We start from the raw sequence: 15,504 nt of genomic DNA, 5'->3' as shown, positions 1-15,504 counted from the left end.
TCTGACCCACGGGGGTCCTCCTGGACCACATCCTAGCAACTGAACCTTGCACCTCACCCCATCATTCCGCCTGCTCAGTTCCCTCATTCCAGCATCTCTCTGCAATGCACATTCTATATCACGCTCTTAGCGGCTGCTCAGTCTGCTCTGCGGTCCTCCCGCCATCCTGTGTATTGGGTGCCCCGCTGGGTCTCTGATGTACACAACAGTGTCTAGTGTATATGAAGCTCATATGTAAACATATGTGGAGGTGGGGATTTCAGCTGGGCTCAGGACCAGGCGCATAGTCATTAAATATGTATCTGTTGAATACGTGGCAAAGAAGAAGAGAAAGAATCTGCCTGGGAATGCTGTTCCTATGGATTCTGGCTCGTTCTTTTCTCTACCAGTACCCTACAATGGGGAGCAGCTGCAAAGGGGCTGCCTCGTTAGCTGGGAGATTTGGTGATTGCCTTCACTTGGAGTTAAGTTATAACCGGAATCACTGAGAGGATTAGAAGGGCTCCGTCTGTGTGTGTGTGGTGGTGGTGATGGCAGACGGAACACTCACTTCGATGTGGAGAGGGCCAGCTCAGCAAATTTATAGTATAAATAAAGGAAAAGCTTAAGTTACTTAAGAGCCAAGCCAATAAACGGTTTGGAGGCGCCATTAGCACCGTTTTATATGCAAACACGGCTGTGATCATTACGAGCTTCCTTCATGTTCTTCGGAAAACACTGAGGAGAATCTCTATGATATGTGCACCACATCCCACAATTCCTCACGCCAAGAGGAGGGGCTGCCCTCAATGCCTTGACTCTATGAGGCAGACATCTCAGGGAGGGGAACTAGCCTTTCTGCATTTATATAAATCTCTAGGGAGGCAGAATGCCAATTGTTATCTATGCCTATAAAGACATAAGCATATATTCATGGGGGCACACACATGGGTTAGGTTAGGTTATGTTAGGTAAGGATTCTTACTCTCCTTTTTCCCCCCAAATCTTTGCATGTTTCAATAATAGCTAAGAGGTATTTCTCCCTCCCTCCCTCCCTCCCTCTCTCTCTCATACACACACACAGTCACATATTAATGAAACAGTTTCTGAACGGCACTACTCACGTTAGTAAAAAGCACTTCGGTAGATTCACAAACATGGCTAAGGGAACTCACTCTTGGGTCTTCTTCCCAGCGACCCCGCTCTCAGGTCACAAGGTCTCACACAGATATGGGGTAGAGGCTATTGTCGGGCGCTTCTCCCTTTCATGACAAAGCCGGTGGGTTTTCCTCATGCATGTATAGTATCGAAAACCCCAGTTCACACAGAGAACATCACTAGTTCTAAAGCCCTGGATGCTTCTACTGTCAAAACATTAATAACTGGCAGGTTCAAGGGATCAGTGTCTCAGGGGATGTCAACACAAAAGCCCCAGAGATGATTACACAAACAGCCAGTTTATAGACTTGCTATATCATAAATAAATGATACACACAATACACAGTCACATAAAATATACTCACACAAATAATGAGTTATAAATGACAGACAAATCTAGAGAGAGTAATGTAGCAACCTAGAAGGAGAGAAGGCTGTGCACTTGGAGAGGCATCCAGGTACGGCAGAGACAGAAGGAGGGAGACTGGATGGAGTAGCTGGAGTAGGGGAGTCTCTGCACACGAACAGGGCAATCCAGTGTGGAAGTGCAGAGAGAGGACAAAGAGGAGACAGGGTGGGAAGCACCTGGAAGATAGGAAATGTGGCATGCAAGGCCACAGGCAGCCACGTGACACAGAGATGCATGTCACAGCCCAGCCTGTGGAGAGCAGGCTCGCTGGTCACAGGGATGGTGACTCTTAAGTGGCAGGATAACCCTGTGTTTACCTGAGGATATCGTGTGACGCCCCAAACTTCACAATTCTGATTCGCTCAGTCTTCGTGCTTTCATTTTAAATGACCCTATGACTGTTCTAAGCTATGAAAGAATAAGACAGGAAGGGCTGGAGAGGTGCTCAGCAGTTAAGAGCACTGGCGGCTCTTCCAGAGCTGGGTTCGATTCTCAGCACCCACACGACAGCTCACAAATTGTCTGTAAGTCCAGGGGATCTGATACCCTTACCTATGTGCAGGAAAAACACCAATGCATATAAAATAAATCATTAAAAAGAATAAGACAGGAGTTGTGATGAAGACAATATACTCTCCCCACCACAGGGAACAATGATGTCATTTTAATGCTTGTTCACTTTTATAGCAGGCAATGCTCTCAGAAAATAGCCACATAAAGAAGGTTCACGACTCACCCAAGATCATTCAGATAGAGGCATGATAGGACCCCAAATTCAGCCTCCCAACCTCAAGACCTATGCTCTCCCGTTTTCCCTCCAGGGTCTTTCCTGATCACTGCTTCTCCCGCTATCCTCCCGTCAGGTCCCAGAAGGACTTCAGCAATGTAGTTCCACTTGACAGCCGGAGACCTACTATTTCCTGCCTGTCTCGGCCTGTCTGTCTCTCATGCTGGAAACCTACGGTGTCAGCAAGATTTCAATCTGCTCTGCTTCCGTGTGTATCTTCTGTGAACCACCCACGGTCGGTCCTTCTGCCACGTTACTCTTTTCTGCCCTAGTTGTAAGGCTTTGAAAACAGACGCTTAAATAGTAACTATCTCTTAGGATAGAGGCTCAAAGGTTAAGCTTTTTCAGAGGACCCAAGCTTGATTCCCGGCACCCATGCGGATGTCCACAACCGCCTCTAACTCCAGTGCCTGGGATCCTATATGCCTTTTTCTGGCCCCCTCAGGCACCAGGCATGCATGCGATGTAAATGTATGCAGACACACACAGACAAACACACACACACATATAGACTCACACATGCACATATATATCCTCACACAGACACACATGCAGATATACACACAGAAAAACAGACACACACACACAGACACACATGCAGACAAACACACACACACACTCATCTCATACTGTTCTTATAGAGAGTAAACAAGTTAAGTCTGTGTAAATTGCTGAGTGGTGTGCAATCTAGTAAATGCTAGCTTTCATAGGTTAACATATCCCCGATCACAAAGTGCTTGGAACCAGAAATGGGAATTTTGGGGTTCTGGAATATTGCAGGAATACATAAACACACACACACGCACACACACACACTTACATGTATACACACACACACACAGATACAGACACACACAAGATCTCTTGGGGTGAGGCCCCAAGCCTACAGGTGAATTTCACTTCTGTCTCATGCCCTCCCTGAGTGCACACCCCGAAGGTAGTTTTATACAATTCCGAAACCTGTTTCGTACTGTGGAATATCATTGCTGTGGACATTTCCACTTGTGGCATCTTTTCATGCTCAAAAAGCCTCAGATTCTGGATGTCAGATCTTCAGAGCGAAGATGCTCAACCTCAGTTACGAGTCCCTCATCATTTGAAGGTATTTCTCAGGTTGGGGAGGTAGTTCCGTGTGTAAGAGTGCCTGTGGTTCAAATTCCCAGGACCCACGTAAGAAGGCGGGGATGGCTGGGCCTCGCCTGCTACTTTAGTGATATGGAGGGGAGAGACAGGAGAATGGCTGGAGCTTGCTGGCCACCAGCCTAGCTCCAAGGTCAGCGACACGTCTTGTTTTAAGGGACTAAGGAAGCGAGGGGCACAGCAAGACCCCAAGCCCTCCTTGTATCTATGCATAGCCACTCGTACATGTATGTGCTCTCAAACATGCGTGTGCAGCACATACCCTCCCTTGAAAGCGTTTCACAAGTAACCTACAAGGTAAGCACTCAGCTAGACTTCCTGGAGAAGCAGGCTTGGTGCTCTACTGCACAAAACTCCTTTTACCATGGCATGGCCTTTGGAATTCCCAGAACAAGGACACACTACACTGAGTACAGGACAAGAACCCTGTCCCTTAGTGTGTGAAAGAACACCTTGCTTGGAGGAACTCAGGACCGCGAGGGGTGCACCCACACACTGAGACAATGGGGATGTTCTATCGGGAACTCACCAAGGACAGCTGGACTGGGTCGGAAAAAGCCTGGGATAAAACCGGACTCGCTGAACATAGCAGACAATGAGGACTGCTGAGAAGTCAAGAACAATGGCACTGGGTTTTGATTCTACTGCATGTACTGGCTTTGTGGGAGCCTAGGCTGTTTGGATGCTCACCTTACTAGACCTGGAAGGAGGTGGGAGGTCCTTGGACTCCCCACAGGGCAGGGAACCCTGACTGCTCTTCGGGCTGATGAGAGAGGGGGAGTTGATTGGGGGAGGGAAAGGGAAATGGGAGGCGGTGGCGGGGAGGAGACAGAAATCTTTAATAAAAAAAAAAAATATATATATATATATATATATATATATATATATCACCTTGCTTGGACTTTAGCATAAAGCAGAAGAGATTCTTGGTCAAGGTCTTGCAAGCCATGAGAGAAATATGGATGCATCCACAAAGCAAGGCTGTAGTGAATCTCAGACACCATAACTGGGAAGGCCATGTAGGCCAAGAAGACCTGTTTTCCTTCTGTACTTCTCTATGGTGAGTTAAAGATAGCCACAGACATCAGTCAGCCTGCTGGCTCTGTCCTGTCATTGTTCAATACTGATCAAGTATCCCAGAGTGCCAACTCACTTCACCAAGGGGAAGTCCAACTCTCAACCTCAGGGCACATTTCCTGCCCATAATGACAATGATACAGCCCCGGACCCCAAAGCTACCATGGTGTGTTTTAAAAGCCAGCCAGTGAAGCATTCCAAAGCGACATTTATATCCCTGAAAAGGCAGTAGTTGGCCTTTGTCTCCAAAGGGAAGGCAAGCCTTGGCTGGAACTTTCTGTGTTCTGTGTAGGCCCTACTCTTTTCTCTGTATAAAACGTATCAACAATCTCTATTGTTGTGATGGTTTGAACGAGAATGGCCCTCATAGGGCCATGTTTAAATACCTGGACTCCAGTTGCTGGAACTGTTTCGGATGGATTAGGAAGTGTGTCACTGGGGATGGGGCTTTGATGTTTCAAAAGTCCATACCATCCCAGTCAGTCTGTGTCTGTCTCTCTGTCTCTGTCTCTGTCTCTCTCTCTCTCTCTCTTCTACTTGTTGATAAGGATGTAAGCTTTCAGCTACTGCTCCGGAACCATGCTCCCTGCCATGCTGGTCACGGAATCTAACCCTCTTGAATTGTGAGCCCCAAATTAAATGCTTCCTTTTATAAGCTGCCTTGGTTATGGTGTTTTGTCAAGGAAATCGAGAAGTAACTAGGTAACTGTTCAATATGATAGCCGCCAGTGTGGTGCTCTATTTAAATGCAAAAGGATGAAAATGAAAGAAAAGTTAAAGAATTCAGTTTCTCAGTCCTAACAGCCGCATTCCAAGCACTCAGTAACCTGTGACTCGAATGGATGAGCAGGTCTGCAAAAGCACCGGAAGTGTCTGGGGGCATCACTACCATAGAAACGTACCGTCAAGCCAAGGAACGTTCAGGCAGGCAGCAGGAATTCGCTGTGCTTTCACGATCAATAAAACAAATACACGGCTCCCTTGAAATTCCTGTTCCCTCCAAGTTTGTTCTTTCCTAAGTAACACGGCATGATGAGCAAGACACTCGCAGCCAGGCCCAGGCTCGTGCTCCTTCATAAACAGCCTGGATTCTGCTAGGTGGCCACAGTGGGCCCATCAGCACCTTGATGCCATCCTCCATGACTTGGAGCAGTTGAATGCAGAGGATGGATGGTCTGAGCCCTGGGAGAAGGAGGCTCATCAATCTGCTATGCGTCTCGGCATGGTTACGGAACATTAATGAGGTTGGGCTTGATTTAAAAACTGTCTGAGGCATTATGGATGGCAGTGCTCGGTTTTCGCAAGGCGCTGGGAATTTCTGAGATATAATCCTAGCCCTTTTGCTAATGAGTATTGTGATACGGAGACTATCATTTAACTTCCGAGTTTCACTTTCCTGCCCTTAAAATGGGGCTATTACTGACCTACCGAACCCAGTGTCCGGAGGATTAATGCGCCAACGCGTGCACGGCTCTGTGCATGGAGCCTGCTGGAAGCCAATGCTTCTATTCATCCTCATGCAGCGGTTGGGAAACATTAGGCCTGGGATGTTTACTCCTTCCAAATGCATTTTCTTCCTCAGCGTTGTAACATGACCTGCATTAGCTACACCTTAAATCTAAAAGTAAAACCAGGTCCCCACGGAGGGTGCACCGATGTCGCTGGGGTCACAGACGATTTTTCCTTCGCTTAGCACAAGCCTTAACACTAGCTCTTGCAGCAGAGATGGAGGCAGTAATTGCACAGTAAATCCTCACTGCATGAGCCTGGTGACCAGTCCTGCCAGGCGCACACGGCCATTGTCACTTACATGCAATGATATTCCCGTATCTGTTCTTCATTCTGTTCTCGTCCTTCTTAGCGGAGTCCCATGGTGCCGACTGCCCTTCAAAGAAGCTCTGGAAGAAAGAGGAAGTGACATTAAGAATGACAAAGTGGACGGAGGGATCTTAGTGGGAGGGGGGTGTCCTTAAAACGTGGGCGATGGTCAAGCAGGCACCAGTCACAAGACTGAAGCTATTTTATCTTGGGAATATTTTGTTTGGCTTTTGTTAAGTGCTGTTTTGCACTGGCTAGCCTCTCACGGAGCTAGAAGGCAAAGAGAAAACCCACAATCTATTTGAATAATACTCTACTGGAATATTCGATGAAGAAAAATATTCCCCAAATTTCATTGTAAGTTTTCACTACTCTTTTAAAGATACACGGAGGTATTTTTTTTTCTCCCCAATTAACCAAAGGACTGTTATTTTGGGCTAGAAACTTCATGACTTCAAGATTAAAATCCTATAATATATTTTGAATTTCATTTAGATGTCTTATGCCTTGAGGCTTTAATAGTCACATTAGGTTTTCCTATCCCATTTATAATGAAAACACCTTTTGATACCAGTGGGCAAACAACAAGATTGATCCGGGCTTCATTCCCACGTTAGTGCCCATAGGCATTTTCCCCATAGTCAATTCCACACGGAAGTTATGGGCACTGCTAGGTAAAATGGCCATCGAGAGAGGCTTGTTTCTTGTCTTTGTCACAGACACTAGCTAAACGGATCCCTAGTGCCGCTGAGATGGGCTGCCTGGCATGCAGCGTCCCAACCATGGGTACAACAGACAGGCTCGGCATAGGCCTGCCATCAGGCTGGACTCTGAGAGGGGACGGCATGGTCAGCACTTACCTGGAGCTTATGCCCTCGTGGCTTACTGAATGAATGACGGACGGCGCTGTTTCGTTACAGTGCATAATATTGTTTTGATATAAAAGAAAGTGTCCTAAAACTTTGGAAACCTGTCTGTATCCGTCCATTTTCTGTAATTTGAACGACATACCAGAGGCAGGCTGCTTATAAAGACAATAGAGACTTGCTATGCGTACTCAAGATCACACAGCCCTGCTTGCTTGGCCCCTGGTGGTGGATGGTGTCAGGCTAAAAACACAGTGGCAGAAGGTCTGGGGTGTCAGAGTGGGACACAGGGAGGCTGAGAGACCGGGATCCCACAATCCCTTCAGAGGGCCTCCTCCAGTGGACCTAAGAGTTTGCCACCAGACTTCACTTCTTAAAGGCTCCATGTTGAAAGGAAGCCCGAGCACAGTAAAGTCCAAACTTCCAAGCATGAACAACACCGCCCTACCGTATGGATGCCCTTCATAGATTTCACTCAGACATAACGGTGCCATCCCCATTTATCTTGCCAAATCAGGCCTTTTCCTATACTCTAGCTGAGTTGTCACAACTAAGAGGCTGGAGAAGAGCCCGATCATAGCTGGGTCCAGCCCCTGGATTTTAAACCCTGTCATCGGTGGACCCATGGCACAAAGCCGCAGAAGCCAGCACTTCATGGTGTGCAGGAGCACAAAGGTCTTACCATCAACATGAGAACTAAGTCGTAAATTGCCTATCTTCATCTAAGGTCCCTTAGCCATGAGCATAAAAACGACATTCTACTTTTGAAAAACATTTAAAATATATTTATCACTGTGAAAGATCTTAGGGAGAATGTCTGCAGAGGTCAGTCAGTGGTTAAGAGCAGTCGCTGCTCTCGCAGAGGACCTGGGTTTGGTTCCAAGCATCCACATAAGGGCTCATAACCATTTGCAACTCAAGATTTAGCGACTATGATGTTCTTTTCTGGGCTCTGTGGGTACATATATCCATGTAAAACACTTACACGTATAAAACAAAAATAAATTTTCAAAAAACCCTTAAGAAAAGACAAAGATTAGAGGTTCTGCGTATGAACAATAGAAATGACAGCCATTTATTACTGGTTGAAGAATAAACTACCCGAGGATACAGAATAAATAAAAATGAAATATTTTCAAGTTATTGATAAATGAAGACAATAAAACACAGCTAAAAGCTCACCAGATAATTCCACCTGGAACAAGACCATGATACAACCAGGGGATTATAAGCACACAGCCCCATGACAAGCTACAGCATGTTAACTCTACTCTGCCTTATAATACACAGTTAAAAATAGCTCCAGGGATTTCTAAAGTCAAATATTCTTGTTCTCAAAGTGTCTTTGTTATTCTATGAATGACAATTATTTCACAGTTTGAGTAATAACTATGATTTAACTTCTAACAATGTAATTCGACTTCAAGTTTGTCATGATTTAATTACAATTTCACTTGCCCTGCCTTTTCTACTCATCTAAAAAGTTCTGGGTTTTTTTCCCTTTATTATTCTGTAGGAAGAGGGAAGAAGATAACCGACTTTGAGGGGGACGTTGACATCTAGTGAGCCCCTGCTGCAGTTTACGGGGTCACCAGAGGCACAGTGTCGCAGGGGCACAGACAACCAGCCCCACTCCTGCCAGGCAGAGGCCCCTGTGTGGTCTGGTGCTTATTTACCCTGCAGCTGTGTCTTCAGTGTGATCGTGGTACTTCCAAGAGCCCTTACCCATAGCAGTTATGTGAACCCATTGCTTCCATTGTTAACTGGTGACCATGAAAGACAACAGTCAACAAATGCGAGAATTACCAATCTTGTCCCATTTCGGAGCTTATCCTGAGGCGGGTATCAGCTAGAGACTCAGCGGAGCCTCGCTGGGGTAAAGGTAGCAGGGAGCAATGCATTCTCTTAACCCCTACTTTTTGTGAGCCATCCTACTCTGACAGGGACTTTATAGGAAAAGGCAAGACTATTGCTACCTAAAAGGATACAGGTAATCCTTAGATTTCCATCTAAAGATACGGAAGAGCATTTACTTTTACATTTTACATCTCTTTACAGTGGAGGTTTTCAGTTAGGATGTTAAACTAGCTAATGTAGGGGAAGACCAGACAATCACCTTGCTTGAAGGGCGGGGTCCCCTAAGGTTATTTTTTACTAATAAATATTGCAGGTGTGCTCCCTGCCTTCCCTTCTGCTTTCCTGTTCTCCGCAGGAACCTCGGTTCTGTAAGTCTTTTCCTTATTAAAGCTGAATATTTTATTATAATTTCTGTCTGCCGTTCATTTACGTTGTAACATTTTGGCGCCCAACGTGGGGCTCAAACCCACGACCCTGAGATTAAGAGTCTCATGCTCTACCTCATTTACGCCGTAACAAGCTAGAGCCTCCACATGAATGGGTACTCTGTGGAGACGCAGCATGACGCATGGGCTCCTCACATCAGAGCCTGTGATAATTACAGTCCTCATGGCTACAGCCACGGTTGCTCACCCTGCACTTGGGTAGGACAGCATGGTGGCAGAAGCTTAGGGCAGAGCACCCAGAGAGCAGAGGACATTGACGCGAGCTCTGTGCTTGGCACTACTTTATTTTGTTCATCCCCAGCCCATGACGTGGTACCATCTACATTCAGGGTGGGACTCTCTACCTCCTTAATGTTTGCTGGAAAGGACCCTCCAGTCTCATAGGTGATTGTAAATCCTGTCAAGTCAACAGAAGGCATACTCGTCACACAGTGCCCAGGGTTACACAGCACCCAGCACCCAGGGTTATTCAGCACCAAGCACCCAGGTTAACTCAGCACCCAGAACCTAGGGTTACTCAGCACCCAGTACCAAGGGTTACTCCACACACAGCACCCAGGATTACTCATCACTCACCACCCAGGGTTACTCAGTACACAGCACCTAGGGTTACTCATCATCCCCACCCAGGGTTACTCAGCACCCAGCACCCAGGGTTACTCAGCACATAGCATTCAAGGTTACTCAGCACCCAGCACCCAGGGTAACTCAGCACCCAGAACCTAGGGTTACTCAGCACCCAGCACCAAGGGTTACTCCACACACAGCACCCAGGGTTACTCATCACTCACCACCCAGGGTTACTCAGCACCCAGCACCCAGGGTTACTCAGCACCCAGCACCCAGGGTTACTCCACACGCAGCACCCGTGGTTCTCTTGGTTTCAAATTCTCAGAGACAAGAACACATTAGTGCTGTACAACTGCTTTGCATCTGGTCTGTGTAGTAGTAGGAAGAGTGGCGGGCTGCATCCTGCCACCTGGCTAGCTTATACATGGAAACTGTATTCATTTAAACACTGCCTGGCCCATTATCGGCTAACCCTCACATATTAGTTTAACCCATCTCCATTAATGTGTATCGCCATTTGACTGTGGCTTACCAGCATGAGTCTAACCAGCGTCCATATTGGAGAGGAGAGCCATGGCATCTGCCACACTGCCTTCTTCCTCCCAGAATTCTGTTCTGTCTGCCGTGCCCATCTAAGGGCTGCCCTATCAAAAGGCCAAGGCAGTTTTATTTATTCAACCAATGAAAGCAACACGTAGAAAGAAGACCCTCCTATACCAGTCTGTAGCCATGCCCCACAGAAATAGGCAACCTCATACAGAGCAGCTGTATTCCTTTTCTATTTATTCGTTTCTCATTCATTCTTTTGCTTCCTCGGAGAGGCTGAGGCTTCTGACAATGATACCAGTCCATTTTGTTTGGCTTTGTGTCTGCACACCATGAAGTGGATTCTCACGAGTCAAATTACCAACAAGCAGAATGCACAGTAGGAGGCCGAGTGCTGGGATGCTCGCTCCCTGGGGAGTCAACAGACTGCTCCTCACAGGTTACACTGTAACATGTATTCTGGTTACATGTATTCCCACCCAGGGTCGTGTCGGTTTTCACGCCTCTCTTAATGAAACGATTTGCCTTAGAAGACTCACATTGGGGTCCTTTTTCTCTGGGCAAGAATAAAGAGGTTTTTAAGCTATCTTTTTTTTTTAAAAAAAAATATTTTAAGAGGTCAAAGCTATACAACTTTCTCTATATGACTGAGATTGAATCTTTGATTAGAATTCAACCTTGAACCGATATTCTGAGGAAGAGACACTACATAATTTATGCTGTACCTTTCTAGATGGTTCTTTGGAATAGTTTTGTCAAGTCCATTGAAAGTACAGCCAGCCAACCTTTGAATCCGCTCAGTGCCATGGCAGAGACCCCTCAAAAGACTCAGACTTTGTAAGGACGTGCTGGCTCAGGGATTACTTGGCCTTTCCTCTCCTCAGGTGTCTCTGTTCTGCTCGAGCTTCCGTACAGATCTCGCTTCCTCCCCTCTCTCTCACCTCATGGTTTTTGCTGGATAAAATTATTTGCAAGTTCATTCAAATCAAATTTAATCAAAGCATAGATGATCTAGAGAAATGGCCCAATGAGAGAGAGCAGAGGGGACATCGAAGGGACAGTGTGATGATGATTATTTGGTGGTTGACTTACATCTCTGGAGCAGTACCTCAAGGACGAGCCTAGGAGACAGAGAGCGATGCCCCGCATCCCCAGGACACGTTTTACAGAGGAACTTCAACTACCACATCATAGCTAGGCATTATGTGTTTAGGGCAGGTCTTTAATATGCAGGTACCATTCAATGCACTAACTATGGTTTTTTATTAAAAAAAAACCCACTTTATGCATTTTGGGGATTTAAGTTAATAGTCTCACTGCACCTTCTGTTAGAATTTTCATAACTATACTTATGCTTTTATTCTACTTAAAATGTAATTAAAGTGTTTCCTCTGACTACTCTAGCTCATATATACCAAGAAAAGGCAGCAAACCTGGGAACCGCTCTGAGAGAGTAATACGTTTCCGAAACAATAAAAAACAAAACCAGGCAGGCTCCAGTGAATACCAATGACTTAAAGCAGAGCCGGGCTCGCCACGGTCACGGGGCAGAAGGAAATTGAACATCCTGCACACTGTCATCTTTTTCTGAATAGGGAACGTGTTCTTGTGATTCAATAACCTCCTCCCACACCCCTCGTCCCACCTTCATTTCCCACAGGACACAATTACACATCGCAGTGGCTCACCTCAAGAGAACGGTACTCCAAAATGATGCAGTCTGTTAAAAAATGCCACGGCTCTCAGATATTAAAAAGAGAGGAAGGAAACCCTATTCAACAGAAAAGCCAGGATTGCGGGTCAAGCCGGGATGGAACGGCAGCCTTTACAAGCAGTGCGGGGTCAAGTGTTTTAGAAGCTTCTGAAATCGAATTTTGCCTCCCTTTCTCTTATGAATAAAATTGTGCATGTTAAAACTATTGAAATCATCACCCGGAAAGGAGGAAGATGAACCCATCGGGGCATGCAGAGTCTCTGAACTTTCTTTGTTTTCTGTCCATATTTCTCTTCTGGTTCTTCCAAGCACTGCATTTTATTAGGTCCATATAAACAATTTATTGCTAGAGCATTAAGGCAATGGGAAACATCTAACTTTGCCTGAATGGTCACAAAGTGGAGTGCTGATGGAACGGGGCCCAGGAGTTCATGCCCAGTGGTTGCAGTGGCCTCTGGTCACTGTCCTTCTCTATGGCCCAGACAAAATCAATCAAAGTATAGGACACTTCAAGGCCGGAAGAGGTGAAAATGGATGAGAACAAGAATCTAGACCCATTTGAGCGGTGTCTACAGAAACCACAGCGCCTTTTGAAGAAGTTATCAAACTCCTAGCAATTCAGTGGCCTTTAAAAAGTTACAACTTAGGGGCTGAGAGGTGGCTCAGAGGTTAAGAGCACCAACTGTTCTTCCCGAGTTCCTGAGTTCACTTCCCAGTGACCACATGGTGACTCACAACTATCTATATATAACTGGTGCCCTCTTCCAGTGCTCAGGCATACATGCAGATAGAACACTGGATATCCAATAAAATAAATAAAATCTATAAAAAGTTACAGCTTATTCCAGTTAGGAACCATGCAGAACTTTTCTACTTGGAGTGTCAGGAGGATGAGGAGCTGGGTGGTACTCGTCCTATGACGGTCTTCCTTTATCCAACATTGGTTTGTAACCTAAAACCAACCACAGAGCCTCTGTGGCCAGAATGAGTCCCTCTGTGTCTGACTGGCTTTCAGAATTTATTTCTTATGCTGTTGAATGTCACCCTGAATGAAAGCAATATGACATTTATAGCAAAGTAATGAAATGGCTCTTGCTGGATATCTAAAGCACAGCCAATCTTTCTGTTTACACTTGCCCCCCAAAATTCAGAATCCTTCCAGTGGTCACACGTCCCATGAATGATGTAACATATTCCATAGCAGGGCAGTGGTGGCACACACCTTTAATCCCAGCACTGGGGAGGCAGAGGCAGGCAGATCTTCATGAGTTCAAGGCCTGCCTGGTCTACAAGAGGTAGTTCCAGGACAGCTAGGGTTGTCACACATAGAAACTCTGTCTTGAAAAAAACCAAAAAAAAAAAAAAGATGTCACATATTTCTCAAGTGTACCAAAGCACTGATCCAGTGGAAGGGAGGAAGGAAGCAGAGCCAACTAACCGACAAATGAATACAAACTCCTTAAATGAGGGACGGAGGCAAAGGCAGGGACACGTGATATCGGAGCAGTGTGCATGCTGCAGCTGCTTCAGGAAGGGGTGGTCTCTACAGAGCTGGGCAAGCTGCGGTACATCATTGGTTAGAGAGGCAAGAGCGCAGGGACGGCCGATGTTTGCTTTAAAAGAAAGCATTTCCTTAAAAGGCAGCCTAGGAAAAAAGGTAGTGCTGTGCAGCCCTTCTTTTGGGGGTGCTTCCCTCAGATTTGAAGCCTTTTCTTGCTGCCCGAACCTGTGAGGGAACTCTCAGTTTAGAATCTTAGGAGACCTGGCTCCCCAGAACCTGCTCCTGAAGGGGGATTTCAAAGGCTTCCCAGTGAGGGCTTTTCAGCGCTCAGAGGCGGCATCTACAATCCAGTCTTCCTCGACAGGGTCTCTGCTGTTTATCATCGAGTGAGGGCAGGTATAGCCAGAGGCTGGACCAGCAGGGATCTGTAACAGTTAAATATCCACCATGCGATGCTGGAGTTGAAGTTGACTTTTTCAGGTTCAACTCCGGTCAGTCCCCACCTCTCTCATGGTTATACTGTTGTCAGAGAGATGGAGGGATCTTGCGGAGATTCTGGACCCTGGATCCATCCCTGTCCTCAGTGCATTATGCTGGCAGACCCCAAGGAGACCACTGTAATCACAAGGTGTCAAAGCAGTGACGTCACTGGGCCCCCAGGTTCAGGCATGAAAGGGAAGGGCTGCTATGTTTACAAGGTAGACAAGAGGGTCTGAGCGGAAGGTGTTACCGTTTCTGGATGTCGCATCAGACTGACGTCCTGCCTCCGTGATTACTGCCTAGACTGCTCAAAGGCTGTTTTCATTTCCCCTGAGATATAGATAGTGCTGGGCTGTGGGTTATTAGCACTGCTGGGAACTGCAATTTCCTCCCTCTCTGCACCTGACTCCAAACAGCTGTCGGTGAGCCTGAGCTAGAGGCACCCAGCCCTTCCAAAATGATCCAAAGCACCTCCTTGGCAAAAGGTAATCTGGAAGCTACCAGAGAGCAATCAGATGCTTCTGTGGGACATGCCAGCTGCTCCTGTCCAGAGGGCAGCTGGGAAAGCGAGTCCCTATTTCTTTTTCATTGAACGACGGCAGCCGTTTCCAAGTCGTTCCAAGCCTGTGGTCCGTACACTGGCTTCACAGTCTCAGGCTCCCTGGCACTTAAACACTGGGAGTCTCCTTCCCACAGATGCCAGTACTGAGGTCAGTCTGTATAATGTGTAGCATGTAGTATAAGGCTGCAGTACTGAGGTCAGTCTGTATAATGCATGCAGTAAGGCTGCAGTGCTGAGGTCAGTCTGTATAATGCATGCAGTAAGGCTGCAGTGCTGAGGTCAGTCTGTATAATGCATGCAGCTTGCAGTAAGGCTGCAGTGCTGAGGTCTGTCTGTATAATGCATGCAGTAAGGCTGCAGTACTGAGGTCAGTCTGTATAATTCATGCAGCTTGCAGTAAGGCTGCAGTACTGAGGTCAGTTTGTATAACGTGTAGCATGCAGTAAGGCTGCAGTGCTGAGGTCTGTCTGTATAATGCATGCAGCTTGCAGTAAGGCTGCAGTACTGAGGTCAGTCTGTATAATGCATGCAGCTTGCAGTAAGGCTGCAGTACTGAGGTCAGTCTGTATAACCTGTGTAGCATGCAGTAGGGCT

The 15,504-nt window shown here is 46.5% G+C and overlaps 1 protein-coding gene across 9 annotated transcripts in view; it reads right to left on the bottom strand.

Annotated features, from left to right (window-relative positions):
• The window catches only part of LOC121442760 (receptor-type tyrosine-protein phosphatase mu), a 695,160-nt gene that overhangs the window by 86,347 nt on the left and 593,309 nt on the right, over positions 1-15,504 (bottom strand). For all 9 annotated transcript variants that reach the window (XM_041644372.1, XM_041644376.1, XM_041644373.1 and 6 more), the window contains one exon: positions 6,361-6,448. In XM_041644372.1, the coding sequence (XP_041500306.1) occupies positions 6,361-6,448 (88 nt within the window). The remainder of the gene's footprint in view (positions 1-6,360; positions 6,449-15,504) is intronic.

Source organism: Microtus oregoni, unplaced genomic scaffold (assembly GCF_018167655.1).
Source record: "Microtus oregoni isolate MIOR12 unplaced genomic scaffold, Mior012 000095F_ref0000231, whole genome shotgun sequence".
NCBI lineage: Eukaryota > Metazoa > Chordata > Mammalia > Rodentia > Cricetidae > Microtus > Microtus oregoni.
Note: the sequence above shows the minus strand (reverse complement) of the source record. Positions and strands in the feature narration are given on the sequence as shown.